Source organism: Hyalella azteca, unplaced genomic scaffold (assembly GCF_000764305.2).
Source record: "Hyalella azteca isolate HAZT.00-mixed unplaced genomic scaffold, Hazt_2.0.2 contig17177, whole genome shotgun sequence".
Classification (NCBI taxonomy): Eukaryota; Metazoa; Arthropoda; class Malacostraca; order Amphipoda; family Hyalellidae; genus Hyalella; species Hyalella azteca.
In genome coordinates, this window is record NW_025946970.1 from 24,497 (window position 1) to 42,624 (window position 18,128).

At 36.8% G+C, this 18,128-nt stretch overlaps 2 protein-coding genes across 2 annotated transcripts in view; one reads left to right on the forward strand and one right to left on the reverse strand.

Moving 5' to 3' along the window:
• Positions 1–6,772: 6,772 nt before the first annotated feature.
• LOC125179389 (galactosylgalactosylxylosylprotein 3-beta-glucuronosyltransferase 3-like) lies at positions 6,773–9,766 on the reverse strand. The gene is made up of 3 exons (XM_047885169.1): positions 9,426–9,766; positions 8,715–8,967; positions 6,773–6,930 (listed from the first exon to the last, which is right to left on the reverse strand). Exons 1-3 carry the CDS (start codon positions 9,513–9,515, stop codon positions 6,773–6,775), a joined length of 501 nt encoding a protein of 166 aa, XP_047741125.1. The 5' UTR covers positions 9,516–9,766.
• A 655-nt stretch (positions 9,767–10,421) lies between these two features.
• The window catches only part of LOC108664747 (low-density lipoprotein receptor-related protein 4), a 14,299-nt gene continuing 6,592 nt past the window's right edge, over positions 10,422–18,128 (forward strand). Inside the window, exon 1 of the mRNA XM_018151420.1 lies at positions 10,422–10,468. Coding sequence (XP_018006909.1) covers positions 10,422–10,468 — 47 coding nt within the window. The remainder of the gene's footprint in view (positions 10,469–18,128) is intronic.

Below are 18,128 nucleotides of genomic sequence, written 5' to 3' on the forward strand. Positions count from 1 at the left end.
ACAAGTTTCCTGTACCCTAGGAAGAAAAATATCTACTGTTCAAGTGCATTGTATCATAGCTGACCTTTTATTAGACTCCAAAGTCTAAACTTCCAAAGTTTGTTTTTGAGTCCTTTGATGTTTAAGTGTAGTCTGTGTAGACTACCTAGTAAACTATCATAGGCTACCTAAATTAAATAATCAGGATGGAATTCTAATAATGGAAGTTTACCTGTAAAAAAGCTTTCCAGTTTCCACTCGAGGTGGAAAGCTTTCCACACATACAGCAGCCAGTGCTCTGCCTGAGTGCCTGGTGACTGACTATAAAGGAAAAAGAGCTAGGTAGGTAGGCTATCAAATTAAAAAGTTGACATAACTGTTTCAATTGTATAGTACCTCAGATTTGTTATAGAATTGTCAAATTGTCTCGTTTGATATTTTTGTTTTTCTTCTTTTAATGGATTTTAAAAAAATTTTCCAGGCCCTTTGTTTGTAAATTGTACTGAAAAACGATTAGGTATAGCTAGTTTTGGTATTAAGTCAAGTTGTCAACTAGTAAAGTTACCTAGTTAGGAGAATTGAGTTTACCAGTACCATAAAATGGGGTAACTTAGACTCCTGGGGTAACTTAGATCACTTTTTGTTTTTTACGAAAACCCCCCAAAACTCAAAAACTATTTGACATCGAAAAATTTTGTCAATGGGCATTAGAGACCTAATGCTGAGGCTACGTAACACAATAGAAAGATTTAAAAAGTTTTCATATTTAATAGGTTAAAAAATTAAAAATGTGACCCACAAAAATAAGCCATTACTTGAAGCCTGTTGGAGTACACCCTCCAATTTTTGTATTTTTTGGTAAAATGACTCCAGGTTTTGATGCATTGTAGTACTAGAACTCTTCTAGTTACATATCTATGCAAATGACAAATTTTAGGAAATTGTCATAGTTGGGGGCACTGCCCCCCAATGGGGTAACTTGGACCACTTAATGTGAGCCCTGATGGGGTAACATAGAGGGGCTTGGAAATTGATTTAAATTACCAAAAATAACATATTTTATGTTTGATACACCTATTATATTTTTTCTTTATGTTTCAGACTCTACAGAGTCTTATATATGGTAATTTTTGCTTAATTTCCAAGCCAGTCAATATTACCCCTTCACAGCTGACATTAGGTGGTCTAACTCTAAGTTCCCTAATTCGGGGGGCAGCGTCCCCCATTTGCAAATTGCAAACTATTGACACTTTCCTCGAATGTCGAATTTGTCATTTGCATATGCAACTAGTAGAGCTCTACTACAATGCACCATAAAATATAATTGATTTTACCACCCAGTCTGAGATACCCCATGAGCTGGGGTAACAAAGACCATCACTCTTTTTGAAATTACATAAAAACTATGAGAGGCAGGAGCCAGCAATTTATGGTGAGGGAAGTCAGGGAACCTATAGTATGGACCTGTATTTTGCAGGTTTCAACTTAATTTTAATTTAGCTAGTAAAAAATGGCATTTAAAAAAAGGTGGTCTAAGTTAACCCATTTTACGGTACTGCAGTAGATATACCATATATGAGGGCAGGACTTTTGAGCACAGCCAATCACAGCTGAAATTTTAGCCTGGAAAGGATGGATTTGGATTTGGGGCGTGGTGACTGAGAAAAAAGAATATCAGGGTCAGGCCTTTGCAACGGCCATCAGCCACGTATATCACATTTTCATTTGTTGCATCACAATCCCATCCACCAATAGGCCTAAAAGCTGGAAAGGGATAGGATATGTATATAATGTACTGAAAGTGGGATGTTCCTGACCTTTCCAAGCTTTCAGGTCCTGTTTAGTGCTTTAAAATATGTTATCTGTCCTGAGTGTCCTGGTTAATATAATTTCCCTCTAGAATTCCACACTGTCTAAGTGAGTCATTGTCTCTGTAAGCTCTCTAATAGCAGACTGTTAAAAAAGAAAAGACTCATAGCAGCAATTTCTTTTCTTTCAAGCCTTGGGTTGGGTTTAGTTGGATTTATGTTTAGGTTTTGGTTTAGATTTAGTTTTAATGACAGCTGAACTGACAATAGTGAAATTTGAACAGGATTTTTTTCCGTTTTATGATGAATAAATTCCTAGGTTTTGGAGAATTTCAAATTTGAATATATCGAGTTAATAATATTTTTCCATTTAAGTAAAAGCTGAACTGATAATCTGTGAAATTTGAACATCATTTTTGCCGTTTTATAGTGTTAGCTGTTAGGTTAGGAAAGTGGTTGTAATAATATAGTAAAACTCAACTCAAGTTTAGTGTAGATCCAATTTCGTTTCCGGCAGTTATTAGTGAATTACCAGATTAAAAAATGACTGAACGTACAGTCTTCAAATTTTTGCAGCCCCTGAAAATCTAAAAATTAACTAATTTTTTGAGTTTGGTCAAGACCCAATGTCGGTTGCCACACTTACTGGTGAATTACCGAGTTGAAATAACAACCTAACCCCGTACCTGAAATCATTACAACCACTCCGCAGTCATAAAATTCACATATTTTTCAGGATTGGTGGATTCAGGATTCTAGGTTAATTACCTAATTACCCACATACGAATATCTGAAATTATTAGTCACTGCATGCGGAGGTGTAGAATCACCAAATATCTCGGCTTGGGTTGAAAACCTATTTCATTTACTGCATCTATCAGAGCCTTTACAGCTGCATATGTACAACACGTGCGCCTTTTACTACTGAATATAAATAACAATTTCCGGGATTAAATTGCCGGCTGTTATTTACTCGGCCACAATATTGTAAAAAGTTGAAACAAACTAACGATTTGTCTGAGTGAGTTGCATGTTTAAGTATTAGTTACCAAAAGAGAGTTTGAATATTTCAATTACCTGCATTTGTTAATATGTTAGGAGTCCATATTTAAGATCGTAGTCTATTTTAAAATTTAAGCAGTACGCCTGCTCAGTTCAGAACCTTACGAGGTAGAAGTCGCGAACTACAAAGGGGATTTATGGTACGAATGTGGTCGATACCTGGGGTTACGGGGCGGCTGGTGTAAAAGCAGTTTAATTAACGGTTCCAGACCTCAAACAATGACACACACAAACTTTGAAAAGTATCACGTCCAAAAGCGGCCGCCGAGTGAACAATCAATGTTATTTTAAAGAAGAAACCAACCTTAGGATAAAGATCGAAAGCCACAATTTGCCATTAACCTGCAACTCAGAGGATCTTTTCATGTGTTTCTGTGTTCGTCAGAATCGGAAAACTTATTGGCTTTCACGTTCGTAAAGTAGGATTTCTTACATTTATCGGTCTCTCTACAGTGAATGGTCAACGTCCCATAAAAACGAGCTCATGTACGAGTGTTCTAATCGCTGTTATTACCTTGTCCTTCCTTATCACTAAGTCACTTTAAGATGCTTACGAAGTCACTTTAGTATGCTTCAGATGGCCGGCCGTACGAAATGTAGATTCCCGTGCTGGTGGAGAACAATGCTTTGTTTACTCCACTTGGTTCAAGAGGTTTATTCCTGGCTTCCGATGCGAGATAACCAATTAGCTGAAGCTCATAAACCATGTGAAATCAGGCTAAATGCTGGACGTTAGCCATGTTTATTTAAAAAAAAATAAGAACATGAACACTTAGCAACACGGTGTAGTCTGACGATGTTCGTTTTCGTACTATCACAGAATTATACTGTTGACGCTTACCAAGATTATGGTACCTATGAAGATGAACATTGGCAATGATTGACGAAACGTCATTTCGCTTTAGGTCATTCCTGACTGAATGATATACGTTTTGCCTTCTGTGCCCAGCACTGACTTGTGGGAACCAGCTTATAAGAACTCAGTTCTGCTCTCGCAAACAACTCTCCCTGACAAATTAAGCTCTGATTCAGGTTTTTCTTAAATCACATTGCCTTGATGCCAAGTTTGTCGTCAAGGGATGAGGGAGTATATCAACACCAATGCTTGGTCCAATGAAACAAACATCATATCAGCTATGACCAGGCTTCACATGGTGCATGCATTTTTGATGGTAGTAGCAGATTCAACAGGTTTTAAAAACAGCAATGCGAATTGCAAACTTCGTTTTTGGAACCAGATTAAAGATCATCGGTTGCCATGAATGTATTGGTCCGAGAGTATTAACGTATAATTTTTATTAAATTATACCGCTCCAAATCCCAGTGGGCAAAACATTATGGAACCATTTTTTGAACAACTGCTTGATTTCAGCCTGCATTTCCTCAGCAATAGTGAAACATTATTGAGGAAAGACACCGTTACCTGCATGACTTAGATCTCTGAGTTTTGCGCAAGAAAATGAGGATTAGACGATTTTTTAGTGTGAACTCCGGCTTCGGACGTAAAGTCATTATCAAGTCTCTTGACATTCACAGCGAGAGTTTTCAACAAATATTATGTTGAGTTCTATGAAATTGGCCATTTCATTGGTAATCAAAAGCTTTATTGTTGATTTTACGGCTTCTTATAGTCTAAACAGTGGCAACAACATTCAGTATCACACTAGCTTTTTGATTTATGCTATAGTTTGCTGTCTTCGTTCAAATGTGTTACATGCAGATTTCATATTTATTATATTTTTATTCTTTACACAGTTTTTCTCCTGTATCCGAGAAATGACAATAGATATTTTTTCATATGGCAGTCGATGTTGGAAATTTTTATTTTTATTTGACTTGGTCATGAACTCCACAAAACCTGAAGTAATTCGGAGTGGAAAAAAAACATTGGAAAGAGATGGTACAACCGTTCGTATACGGACAGGATTGATAATTTGAATGCAAATTTTCGAAGTACTAATTAATTTCAAATTTTCAAGAAATTGAAGAGAACGCTCGTGACTGTAGAGAAAGCTCGTTTGTAACTCAACAATTTCAACGTCTTCGAGTAGTAATAATTTGAAGGTTACCAATTTTATTTTTACTCGAGAACTAATTGGAAAAGCGTTACGGTAAAGATAATTAAAAAAAAAATAATTGACTTCCGGTCGAATTTTTAAGCGGCAGGTTCCCATGTTCGTTGCTACTAAAATTTTTGGGACACAACTTTCAGCACGGCATCATTTTTTTAAATAAATAATGCAATAACACCTCACACGATTCCTCTCCCCAAACAATCCGACTTCTATTCCTAGTATCTCTCTCATCTTCCACCCTCTCAGCGCATCCCGTTATACTCGGAGCTGATGGTCTTACCTGATATTTACAGAGATGATGGTCTGATGTCAGCACGGCGTTGATGTCAGCGTATCTCATTATATTGGGAACCGATAAAAAACAGGCAATTAAAGAGATGGTCTGATTTCAGCATAACGAAAACAAGTAATATGGCTGTCAGTTTTTCCAGTCTATTGCCATAGGTACGAAAACCATTAAGGATGGCAATAAATCAATTTCAGAGCAGAAAGGAAAACCGATTATTTACAATAGTTTAGAAAGGAAAATAGATTATTTACAATAAATTACTACAAACTACAATTGAGTTCGAAGACATTCTCAATAATTATTTTTTGGATCAATTGTTTTAATCGGATGCTTACATTTAAATTAAGTTGAACGACGTTGGAAATCTACGTCACCTCTAATCTCTTTTAAGCATTGTTTCGTTATTTCTCAATTTTTCTTTGATGAATTGCCTTATTTTTAGGCTTGATCATTGTATTGTTATGTTATGTATAGACAGTATAGTTGAATAATCTTTTCAAGTGATCCCATACTTTTGAAACAAAATTAAATTTATACGTCTCTACAGAACTATCTTCAACTGACCAAAACCTTGCAGGATGCATCCAACTCTTTGGAGCGTCACTTGAAGTAAGCAGTCTCTGCTCGAACGTTTTCTAATTACTTAATAGAAAAACTATTTTTATTACCAACTGACTTATTTTGGGTACGCTTGGGAATCGTGGGTAGGATGATAGCACGCACCCGACATTGAGAACTTGGATGTGTGTGCTGGTACTGCTGGAATAATAATATCTACATTTCTTACGATTAAGTATCTACCGGTATTAAAACGCTCATGTCAAAGATATTAAAAGAAACTATATGCTTTAGAAGCCTTTCAATAACTGCATAACTACGTGAGATTTATATGTACAAGTTACCGAAGACGAAGAAAATAGCACAACTCAATTTAAAGACGCATTTTCACACGTTGGGTTGAAAAAATACAGAATGTACTGGTTCTATTAATAAATAAATACTGCGCATGTCATTTTGATTAATAGTAAGAATTATTTTGGTAGTCAACATGGCAGCTAACTGAACGAATGCAAGTAAAGTTATGCACGCCATATTTTATTCGCGGAGTTATTCCTGCTCTAAATTGCACTCTGCTCACCCGCGAGCATTCGTTAGGCACGTCCGACGCCGGAAAATAATGGATATGAATGTCTTGGTTGTGCTTCACTTACGCTTGCTCTGTTATTTAAGAAAGAGGATTGTAGCATTTTTCCCCTATGATCCGATTTACAGTGGAGGATCTATATGTTTACTAAATTTTATCTCAATTAACTGATGATAAATGACGGACGATTAAAGGGCACTAACAACAAAAGACACACTAATCATGATTAACAGCGTTTTCGCCATCAGTTTCGTCATTTTGAAGCGCTAAAAAAATTAACTTGCTCCATTTCAGAATTTGTCTATTGGCCTAAATTTCCCATTTCATCATTTCCTCCAAATGTCAAGAATTCTCGCGAGTGACAGGTGCCAATTTTCATCTTCAAGCGCAGACGAAATTGGGCAACTGTCAATTTCTAGGAGACTTCGAAGAGTCGCATGAAGTTTGTTTCTTTGATAGCGGCAGAAAGTTTGGCTCTTGTGAAGTTGAAGCTTTTACGGCACAGCGTGATCCTCTCTCCTCGGCGTGCTTCTCCGTGGAAACGATCCCAGGGCGCCTCTTCTGCGCTTGTTTCTTCAGTAGCCAACGGTTATGGATGCTTTGTGTGCACATGTTTCTTAAGAGGTAATTGATTGTTTAATATCAATTAAAGAGATAACTATCTTTTTGTGTGCCTGTTTTTTGAGAAGCAAACAGTTATGTACGCTTCTTGCGTGCCTTTTTCTTGAGAAGCAAACAGTTATGTGCGCTTCTTGCGTGCCTGTTTCTTGAGAAGCAAACAGTTATGTGCGCTTCTTGCGTGCCTGTTTCTTGAGAAGCAAACAGTTATAAACGCTTCTTGCGTGCTTATTTCTTGAGAAGCAAACAGTTATGTGCGCTTCTTGGGTGCAGGTTTCCTGAGAAGCAAACCGTAACGGGTGCTTACAAAAAAAAGATAAAAAAGGCGAAACGGGATGCTGTTACCTGCTTCAGTGCTGTCTGTTTGGTACTATACAGGCAGTAACGGACGCTTCTTAGGAGAAATATGCCTGGGGTAGTGGATTGCTTTGTCTGTTTTTCTATGCCATGGTCCGAGCTGCTGCATGGAATAAACAAACGGATATTCCATGGTAGTTTAAATCACAGAAAAAAGTATTAAATTGAATAAATCCTCGTTTNCTTATAAACAATTTACCAAAATTACGTAACCACCTATCGTTCCTCGTGCGTCATCCATCAAGAAGTGTCTATGCCTGAAATCCGAAAGGTTTTTGTCGATTTTGATTCGAGACATTATTTAACTACGTTTTGTTTCAGATTCTGTAGTTTTTTCTGTAGGAAATCATTTATCGATTCATTCTACGAATTTTTATTCATTTGTGTGGTGACTAGAAAATCCTTACGTTGTCAGACGAGACTGTACACGCATTGACCTCTTGGCTTAAGCTACCAAATTGAATAAAATGTTATCTCCAAATCTGTGTTATTAACGCATCGATGTTGCTGTTCGAGTAGTCGAGCTTCTTGTCCCCTGGTTTGGCCCTGCCGTTTTTCTTGGTTCTTGTGTGCCACACAAGAATCTGTTCGTAGAAAATTTAATCGAGCACAATTAGTGACAAGATTATTCACATGATGCAGCAGGTTCACGTTAATTTGAACAAATTTTTTTATAAGTGAGTTAACTTATAGGTTTTTGGTTTATATCTTATTGGTGGACATGGAGTTTGAATTAATATGAATACCTTATCAATTGAAAAATTCAAGATGCTGGACAGGTTTGTTCATTGTGTGCCCCGGAAATTAGTTGTAATTTTAATTTCTGCGAACTCATTTGAATGAAAAAAAATTGTGAGCCAAATTGCCAAATTCTAGTTTGAGGATCCCCAACGTTGAATATATCAGCTGATGATGATACATATATATCTTGTCATTCAAATCGATGCTCAAATTCTTACTTGATGTGAATAAAATGTTTCGTCAACGTGGTTAACTTAATTAGAGCCTAGTGGTATATCTAAAAATCTGAATCTAAACACGAATTTAGATTCAGATCTAAACACCCATTAACAACTAAAGTAAAAATTTTTCCGGATAAATCCTTCATCAGCTGCAGCAGTTAGAGTGAGTGATAATTTCACATCGAAGGCCGGGCTCTGGACTTTACTGAAATTATATGCGGGATTTCATTTTTTTTAATTGAACAACTTGATAACATGCATGATAAGATCTCATCGTCAAATGAAAATGAAGAAGTAGGTGCTTCGAAATCAATAGTTTTATGATGGATTTAATTGATGACTGCAGGCGTGCAGTTTTATTTTATTTAAATTTATAATTAATATTAGGTATTTTACTTAAATGAAGACATAATTGATTACCTATTAAGTAGACGTGACATATACGTCGCTCCTGCAGGTAATTGACGACTGCAGGCGTGGGCTCGTCGGCATCGTCGACGACGATCCAGACCAAGCTGTCCACCAGCAAGAGGGTCTGGGCGAGTCTGGTGAGCTCAGGGATCTGCTCAGCTCGGCGGTACGTCGGAGTGATCACGTACAGCGGGGGGACGTCCGCGGGCCAACGTCGGCCCGTGCACACGCCCAACTCGTTAGGGGTGTAGGTGTCGGGAGCCTTATGAGGTGAAAAAAATAAATGAATGAACAAATAAAAGAATATAATAAGAAAAATAAATAAATAGATGAATAAAATAAAATGAAATAATACACTAAAAAATTTATTAAAATCGCGAAAAATGTAATGTTTTCTGATCATGTGTTTGAAATTAGGGATATTTGGCAACATGCAATAAAAGTGAAAAATTTAAAGGTTCAGTATTGGACTGCAAAAACAATAATACTGACTCGAACATTAGCAAAAGAAACTTCTTCTACTCAAGCGGTTGACGCCAGAGGTAGTGTATTGTGGTCGAAATAAAAACTATTTATTCCAAAAATAAAAAAAAAACATTTTAAAATAGTGAATCCACATTGGCCTTCATTTAATTTTTCTCCGTATAATTGTGGTTTTATTTTACTTTTAAGCACTAACTAACATCATACTTGGATAGAGTACGAAAACGTTTCGCTTACGTGGGACACGCGGCGCGTGAAGCGAGTGAAAGCCATGCCAGACACGATGAGTAGGAAACAGCTAGCGGAGCACCAGCCTCTTCTCCTCATGGCTGGAGCCTCGTGTAATCCCTCTCGGAAAATTCTTAATCAATTAATTAATTCCTGTTCACTATTGATAGTTATAATTCATAGTTTATGGTGAGGCTTGAGAATATTGTTACTCACTGTATTTATAGATCAGGCAACAAAATACTCAACATTATGGAACGCAATGTTCTAGCGGCGATGCAAGTTGGATAAACTTTGAAATATTTTCAGAATTTGTTTAATGAATCTCAAGAAGTCAATCACATTAATTCATTATCTGGGAAATGAGGAGACGATTAGGCTCGAGAAAAATCTCAAGAAAATTAGAACGGGAAATTATTTAATGCTTTAGTGTCTTCAAGTATGATGTCCTGTGCGATTTCTCGCTTTTTGTGTCAATAAGGAATCTTCACGCAGTCCATGGAGGGCTTGAACACCAGCTACACCCAAATCTCTTCAATTAAATCGTTTAGACCCAATAAAGTCAGTGAAAATCACTTGCAAAAAACGGGCTTCTCAATACGATGAAAACCCTTGATCACGTCGAATATCCAAGAAGAAGGTTATTAAACGCATGCCATGCTAAGAGAAAAAATAGAAGAAAGAAGAGCATTGCCTATAAAGAATCATTGAAATGCGACATATCAAGAAAACCTCATTACGAATAAGGCTGAAAAATCCTCTTTGTAAACACTACCTAACACGAGAAAGGCGCTAGTTTTGCTATGATAAAACCTCATAACATACATTAGTGTTAAGGGCTATTGCACGGGTTTTGAATTTTGTAAATTTCATCTCAAGTTCGTAATCCATATGTATAAAGGGAACACACCAATTAACATCGCTTAAACCATGTATAAGGCACACTTCTAACGCGGTATGGAAAATGTAGTGATAAGCAGTTGACGTGATTTAAAAACGGAGACAATGACTCTAGAATGCGAGTTGTTATCGGAAGAGGACACCGTCCCACTGTGATATACACGAAGATCGAGAGGTCACTTTAGAATACGGCGTGCCGTCTGTGAGTGAAGAGCGCCAAACACTGATGGTGCCAGCTTTGTCTGCTCATTGCACTCTAGCATCTGAGCGTACTGAGCAGTGCAAGCGATAAGCGGACTGTATGGATAACTCTTAACGATGTCACCTCGTAGAGCACGCATGGCTGTCGCTGTAAGGGTTGTGAGTGAACGGGTTTGCAGCCGACATTATTGAGCACTTCCAACGATGCCGCCTCGTAGAACGTGCATGGTTTTAGGCGTTGTTATAGTGCAGTTTTACAGGCTACTGCTCTCCATCGTTAACCTTCATATGTGCTACGCTGGACGAGATCTAGCAACTGGTCCAGTTTTTCCTTGCTTGGAAATGCAGCAATGCTACAATTAAATCAACCGAATAAGCTACGTTTATCTATATTTGTTTAACGAAGACTGTATTTTTAAAATTTTTATTTACTGGTAAAGGCATTCCCATGAAATTACATCATGTGAAGCTAATAGTGGTGACGCAAAAGTTGCAGCATAGTTGATCGCTACTTTGATCGGAAAGAAATGGCACGTTTGTTTTTATTCGACCAAAATGAATTTTTATTCATTTTAGTTCATATAAGTTTTTATTCAATAACACGTGCTTAACAGGAGATTGAACTCTCTAAGTAAATCATTTTATAGTCGGGCATGAGAATAGAATAGAATAGAATAGAAGCGTCGGCACTGAAGAAATAGGCCCATGGCCTGTTGCCGATTCTATTACTTTTCGTGACTTGATTCACAAGGGATCCGGCCTTTGGAACCCGATTTTTCAATAAAAGGCGATTGATTGAGATAGCTGCTTGACTTATTGCCTAGCCCGTAAGGTGCTAGGAGAATATACTATCTAAGTTAATCTTTTAATGGTCGGGCATAAAAATTAAAAATTCGATGAACATTATTTAGAACAATTTTTTTCGTACTTCGTATGCATTATTGATCAATCGCATGAAAAAATGTCGTTATGGTAAAATTGGGGAAAAACCCTTATATGGTTTCATTGTCATCTCCAATTTTAATACATTTTACTGAAGTAGAAGTAAACAAAAAAATGTCCTATCGAAGAATGATTTTGAAGCCAATCATTTTTCTAATTATTTTTGGTCTGCGCCAGTACCTTTTTTTATTTGACTTGGTCATGAACTCCACAAAACCTGAAGTAATTCGGAGTGAAAAAAAAACATTGGGAAGAGAGGGTACAATCGTTGGTATACGGACAGGACTGATAATTTGAATGCAAATTTTCGAAGTACTAATTAATTTCAAATTTTCAAGAAATTGTAGAGAACGCTCGTGACTGTAGAGAAATTTCGTTTGTAACTCAACAATTTCCACGCCTTCGAGTAGTAATAATTTAAAGGTTACCAATTTTATTTTTATTCGAGAACTAATTGGAAAAGCGTTACGGTAAAGATAATTTAAAAAAATAATTGACTTCCGGTCGGATTTTTAAGCGGCAGATTCCCATGTTCGTTGCTACTAAAATTTTATGGGACACAACTTTCAGCACGGCATCATTTTTTAGATAAATAATGCAATAACACCTCACACGATTCCTCACCACAAACAACCGGGTTCTATTCCTACTATGATAGTATCTCTCTCATCTTCCACGCTCTGAGCGCATCCAGTTATACTCAGAGCTGATGGCCTGACCTGATATTTACAGAGATGGTCTGATGTCAGCACGGCGTTGATGTCAGCGTATCTCATTATATTGGGAACCGATAAAAAACTGACAATTAAAGAGATGGTCTGATATCAGCATAACGAAAAGAAGTAAAATGGCTGTCAGTATTTTCAGTCTATCGCCATAGGTACGAAAACCATTAAGGAAGGCCATAAATCAATTTCAGAGCAGAAAAGAAAACCGAATATTTACAATAGTTTAGAAAGGGAAATCAATTATTTACAATAAATTAATACAAACTACAATTGACTTTGAAGACATTCTCATTAATTTTTTTTTATCAATTATTTTAATCGGATGCTTACATTTCCAAATTAAGTTGAACGACGTTGGAAATCTACGTCACCTCCAATCTCTCTTAAGCATTCTTTAGTTATTTCTCAATTTTTCTCTTATGAATTGCCTACTTTATTGGCTTGATCATTTATGAACATTTATATTCATGCGGTATTATTTATTACTATGGGAAGCCATTATTTTATAATCACACTACTGAGTACTGACTTTAAGCATCCGCAAATAAATTTTGATTTTGGAGTGCACGTATGATAAAAATGAAAAAAATGGAAGTGAAATTCGCTAGAAAACTTATGTAATGCTGAATAATCTTTTCAAGTGATCCTATACTTTTGGAACAAAATTAAATTTATAAATCTCTATGGAACTATCTTCATAACCGTTGTGACCAAAACCTTTCAGGATGCATCCAACTCTTTCGAGCGTCGCTTGAAATAAGCAGTCTCTGCTCAAACGTTTTCTAATTACTTGATAGAAAAACTATTTCCATTACCAACTGATTTATTTTGGGTACGCCTGGGAATCGTCGGTAGGAGTGCGTAGGGACATCCAATGTTAATCTTAGTTGTAAGTAGTTACATCTTCAAATTTTCTAATAAAATCAATCCTTTCGTAAACATCCGAACTACTTCTAAATTGACTTTTTCTTTCTTCGTAAGTTCCGTTAACTCTAACCGCACTACTGCCTTGTCCTCCAACGTTTGGGGTAAGCTCTTAAATAGCTCCTAGATTGTTCCTCAAACTTGTAATATTTCCTTGTATATTGATTGTACCTAATATTGACTTCATCTTAATATGTATTCATCTTAATATGTATTGTATTCTATATGTATTGTATTCATTCTACAGGTGCAACTCACGGATACATACACTTAAATACACTCTCCAAACACGCGCCTCTCTAGATTAGTTTTCTTCTAAATCCCTCATCGCATTTGACTTAGCGTATAGCGGTGTAGAACCACCTTACCGCTATAAGTGTGGCACGCACCCAAGTCCCGACATTGAGAACTTGGATGTGTGCGCTGGAAAAATAATATCTACATTTCTTACGATTGAGTATTTACTGATATTATAACGCTCATGTCGAAGATATTAAAAGAAACTATATGCTTTAGAAGCCTTTCAATAGCTGTATAACTACGTGAGATTTATATGTATATGTTACCGAAAACGAAAGAAAATAGCACAACTCAATATAAAGACGCATATTCACACGTTGGGTTGAAAAAATACAGAATTTATTATTTTTTTTAATAAATAAATACTGCGCATGTCATTTTGATGAATAGTAAGAATTATTTTTATTTTGATGGTCAACATGGCAGTGACAAATAAACCAGATCGGACACCGAAGTTTTGTTGCTCTGCAGAAAGCCTAAATAACTACAGGTAGCACTCTGGTCAGCCAAGGGTAGGCCTATCGTTGTATCGTTTAGTTAAAATGGAAAAATTCTTACGATTCTGCGTACGACGGCAGCCCTGGCATTTGCATGCTAGCAGCGCTGCTTTAGAGCCCGCAAAAATTGCTTCACTTGCTTCTGTAGTAAAGCTTACTGAACGAATGCAAGTAAATTTATGCACGCCATATTTTATTCTCGGAGTTATTCCTGCACTAAATTGCACTCTGCTTACCCGCGAGCATTCGTTACGCACGTCATGTACAGGAAAATAATAGATATGAATGCCTTGCATGTGCTTCACTTACGTTTGCTCCGTTAATTAAGAAGTATTTTTTGTAGCATATTTTCCTTATAATCCGGTTTTCAGTGAAGGATCTATATATTTACTAAATTTTATCTCAGTGAACTGATGAGAAACGACTGACGATAAAACGGCACTTACAACAATAGACACACTAATTATAATTAACAGCGTTTTTGCCATCAGTTTTGTCATTTTGAAGCGCTAAAAAAATTAACTTGCGTTATTTCAGAATTTGTCTCTTGGCCTAAATTTCCCATTTCATCATTTCCTCCAAATGTCAAGAATTCTCGCGAGTGACAGGTGTCAATTTTCACCTTCAAGCGCAGACGAAATTGGGCCACTGTCAATTTCTAGGAGACTTCGAAGAGTCGCACGAAGTTTGTTTCTTTGATAGCGGCAGAAAGTTTGGCTCTTGTGAAGTTGAAGCTTTTACGGCACAGCGTGATCGTCTCTCCTCGCCTCTCCTCTCTCCGTGGAAACGATCCCAGGGCGCCTCTTCTGCGCTTGTTTCTTCAGTAGGTTATGGATACTGTGTGGGCACAAGGTTCTTCAAAGGTAATTGATTGTTTAATATCAATTAAATAGATTAGGACTTTTCGTGTGTGTCTGTTTCTTGGGGTGTTTCTAAATAAGTATAACTCAGTACTTGCAGTGAGTGACAGGGAGCGCATTTTCTCGTCGACAAAAACATGAAGTCACGGACAGACAGACGGACAGACGGACGGACATGACGAGCACAATAGGGTATTTTTTCTATAAATGAGAAAATGCGCTAAAAAGAGAAAAAAAACAGGCGAAACGGGATGCTGTTCCCTGCTTCAGTGCTGTCTGTTTAGTACGATGCAGGCAGTAGCGGACGCTTCTTCACAGAAGTATGCCTGGGGTAGTGGACTACTTTGTCTGTTTTTCTATGCCGTAATTTGCGCTTCTGGAATAAACCACCGAATCTCTTACTATGTTAGTATAAATCACAAAAAAATAATTAAATTGAATAAATCCTGTTTTTTTGCAAGCAGCAAAGCATATAGAGTTCGATCACAAGTAATACAGGCATTCAGAGGTAAGCGTTACTTGTTTGATCTCAGGTAAAACATTTCTTTAAAGGTATGGGTAACTTGCATTGAGAAAAAGTGGCTTCATTGATGCTTCGAATAGTCAGCCTTTAATTGGAAAAACAACAATGAAGGCGCTTCTTTTTCGTTCTTTTCAGGGCGTTTTCTTAGATGGAATATTCATTGAAGTGATGCTTGGTGATGCTGCCAATTTCTTAGTGAGCAATTCATCCAACTAGCATATTTGGTCTTATGCAGCTGCTGTCCTGTGATAAGCTATGAGACGCGCGTTGCGTTTCTCTGCATGGGGTGAGCCATATGATATACCCTAAAAAATTGCTTCTGGCCAAAAAGTTTTTAGAGGCAATTTTTAGCGCATTTTCTCATTTATGGAAAAAGGCGCTATTGTGCTCACCTTGTCCGTCCGTCCGTCCGTCTGTCTATCTGCCCGTCCGTGACTTCACGTTTTCGTCGACGAGAAAATGCGCTCTCTGTTACTCACTGCAGTGAGTACCGAGTTGCATTTTCTTCATTTTAACATTGCTCATCCTATCATTGTTAAGTTTTTTTGGCTAGTGCAGTTGGCCGCTGGTTTTGCTCGAGTGTATTTGGTAGAGCTTTAAGAGGCCGGTGGAGCGGCCGCCAGGCGCGTTAATCCCTATGAGGGTTCTTAACAATGAAGGCAACCAATAACTCTCCTCCTAGATAAGATACAAGTCTGAAATTTGGAATGGTGATCTGGCTAATTATTTCCAATTAAAGGACAGTAAGATATATTATGTAAACTATGTATTTTCACTTTTATCACGAACAAAAAATTTAAACCATATGAAGATCGTAAAATGAGCGACTTTTTCAAGCGCGACGACATTTTCTAACATTTCCGCGACACAAGTTAATTTAACTATTTATTCTTCATTGATCTCTACACAAAGCATTTCTGAATCATTCTTTTAGCATTAGATATTAGTCGACATTATTAGTGGTAAGTGAAAATTCCGTAGATTTAAGCAAGGCCTGACCCGGCCATTGTCGTACTGGGTGTAGGCGCAGCCTATGCTGTGGCAATAAATCTTCTTTCGTTCAAGGTAAACATTCCTTCTTCCCTCCCTCTTCTCTTCGCAGTTCCTTTCGATCAGCTTTCAAAGCCCTTGTCTGACGCTGCGGAGTCTTTTAAAGGGTCTAAACTAACAATGCATGTTTCCATGCATCTTCAATAATATGAAAATGTTGTTAAGGTGATCGTAAATGAGCATCATGCGTTAGGATGATTACGAAGAGTTAATCGAAAGAATGTTTTAAAATATGGAGAGAATGAATGCATAAACAGCACAATTTAATATAAAATTTCCCATTTGCTACCACACGAACGATTATTTTAATGCAAATTATTGAATTAAATGAGCTATAATATAGCATATTGAATTCCAAACCTATATGGCACTATGCAATCATGGGAGCATTCATGTCGATCTTGAAATTTTAAATGTCAGAAATTCATTACAAACTGCTAAGAAATGTATTTAAATTCGTATCATTCTATTTCTGTAACAAAAATTTCATGATTAAAAGGAGCCCTCAACAATACTTTGCACATCGCTTAATAATTTTTTAATATTAATGTCAGACTCGGCCCACTGACTTACTGTCATACTGAATTACTGATTCAAATTATTATTATTGTAATTATTGTAATAGGATGATTCATATGATAATAAAAGAGGAAAATCTAGATATATAATTTTTAAAGCTACGATGCGTGTTCCCATGAACAGTGTTCTGAATTAATAAAGGCTTTATTCAGAGCGGTTTCCTTTCCACTTCGATTTTTGTTGTAATGGATTCTTCCTTCCAAATAAAAAGGAGGTTGCGCTAAAATTATTGTACAGATTACGAAGAGATAATCGTAATTATGTTTTAAAGTGTGAAGAGAATGAATGCATAATCAGCACACTTTAATATTTAATTGTCATTTACTACAACTTGAAGTCGTACAGGAAGTCGTGAACAATATTCAGCCTTGCATAAATCATTCATAACAAACTTTGCATAAATCAACTTTATAAATAAATCATCAACTTTGCAAAGAATGAATGGTTGTAAAAATATATGGAGCGATCTAAATGGTGATATTGTTTATGAATTCATTGGAACATATTCAAATAAAGTTGAAAATTCCATTATAAATTAGTTAGCACTGCTATGTTACATTCTCCATTAATGAATAGAGAACGAAAACTACCACGAAAACATGAATGAAAACATATCACGAAGAAATGAATGTTAAACAAGTTTGCAGTTAGTTAAAGAATTTTTTTGCCTTCCCAGCGAGGGCATGCGTGAGTGCGTGTGTACATTTAAATGCGTTAGAGGGGGTTTCTATTTCTATTATTATAATAAATTTTAATTCTATTATTATAATAAAAAATTAGGCTTATTTTCTCGACGTGTTACCGATGCTTAATTGGAAACTTGCTTGTGCCCAGAATCCTTGTATTAAAATAAGCTGCACCAGACCTTTCACTGCCCTCCATTCCGGTATTTACTTTTCGATTACGACCAGTACATGCTAGCAGTTGCCCGCTACACCGACATTACAATTATATATAATCATTTGGCGGTTCAAGAGGAACGTCCCTATTCCTTACCCTCTTCCTTGCCCTCTTCCTCCAGGCCCCTCTTCAAGTGCTTGAGAGGGTGTGATTTTAAAGGTACTAATGCATACTGATCAGTACTGATGCATACTGATCAGTACTGATGCATACTGATCAGTACTGATGCATACTGATGACTGATGCATACTGATGACTGATGCATACTGATGACTGATGCATACTGATGACTGATGCATACTGATGAC

Excerpts from the sequence above, each read along its gene's own strand:
- LOC125179389 (XM_047885169.1), bottom strand. The coding sequence starts at position 9,515 with ATGAGGAGAAGAGGCTGGTGCTCCGCTAGCTGTTTCCTACTCATCGTG. Across the intron at positions 8,968-9,425 it reads TCACGCGCCGCGTGTCCCAC|GCTCCCGACACCTACACCCC; the intron begins GTAAGCGAAACG and ends TCACCTCATAAG. Across the intron at positions 6,931-8,714 it reads ATGTCACGTCTACTTAATAG|AAACAAGCGCAGAAGAGGCG; the intron begins GTAATCAATTAT and ends TGGCTACTGAAG.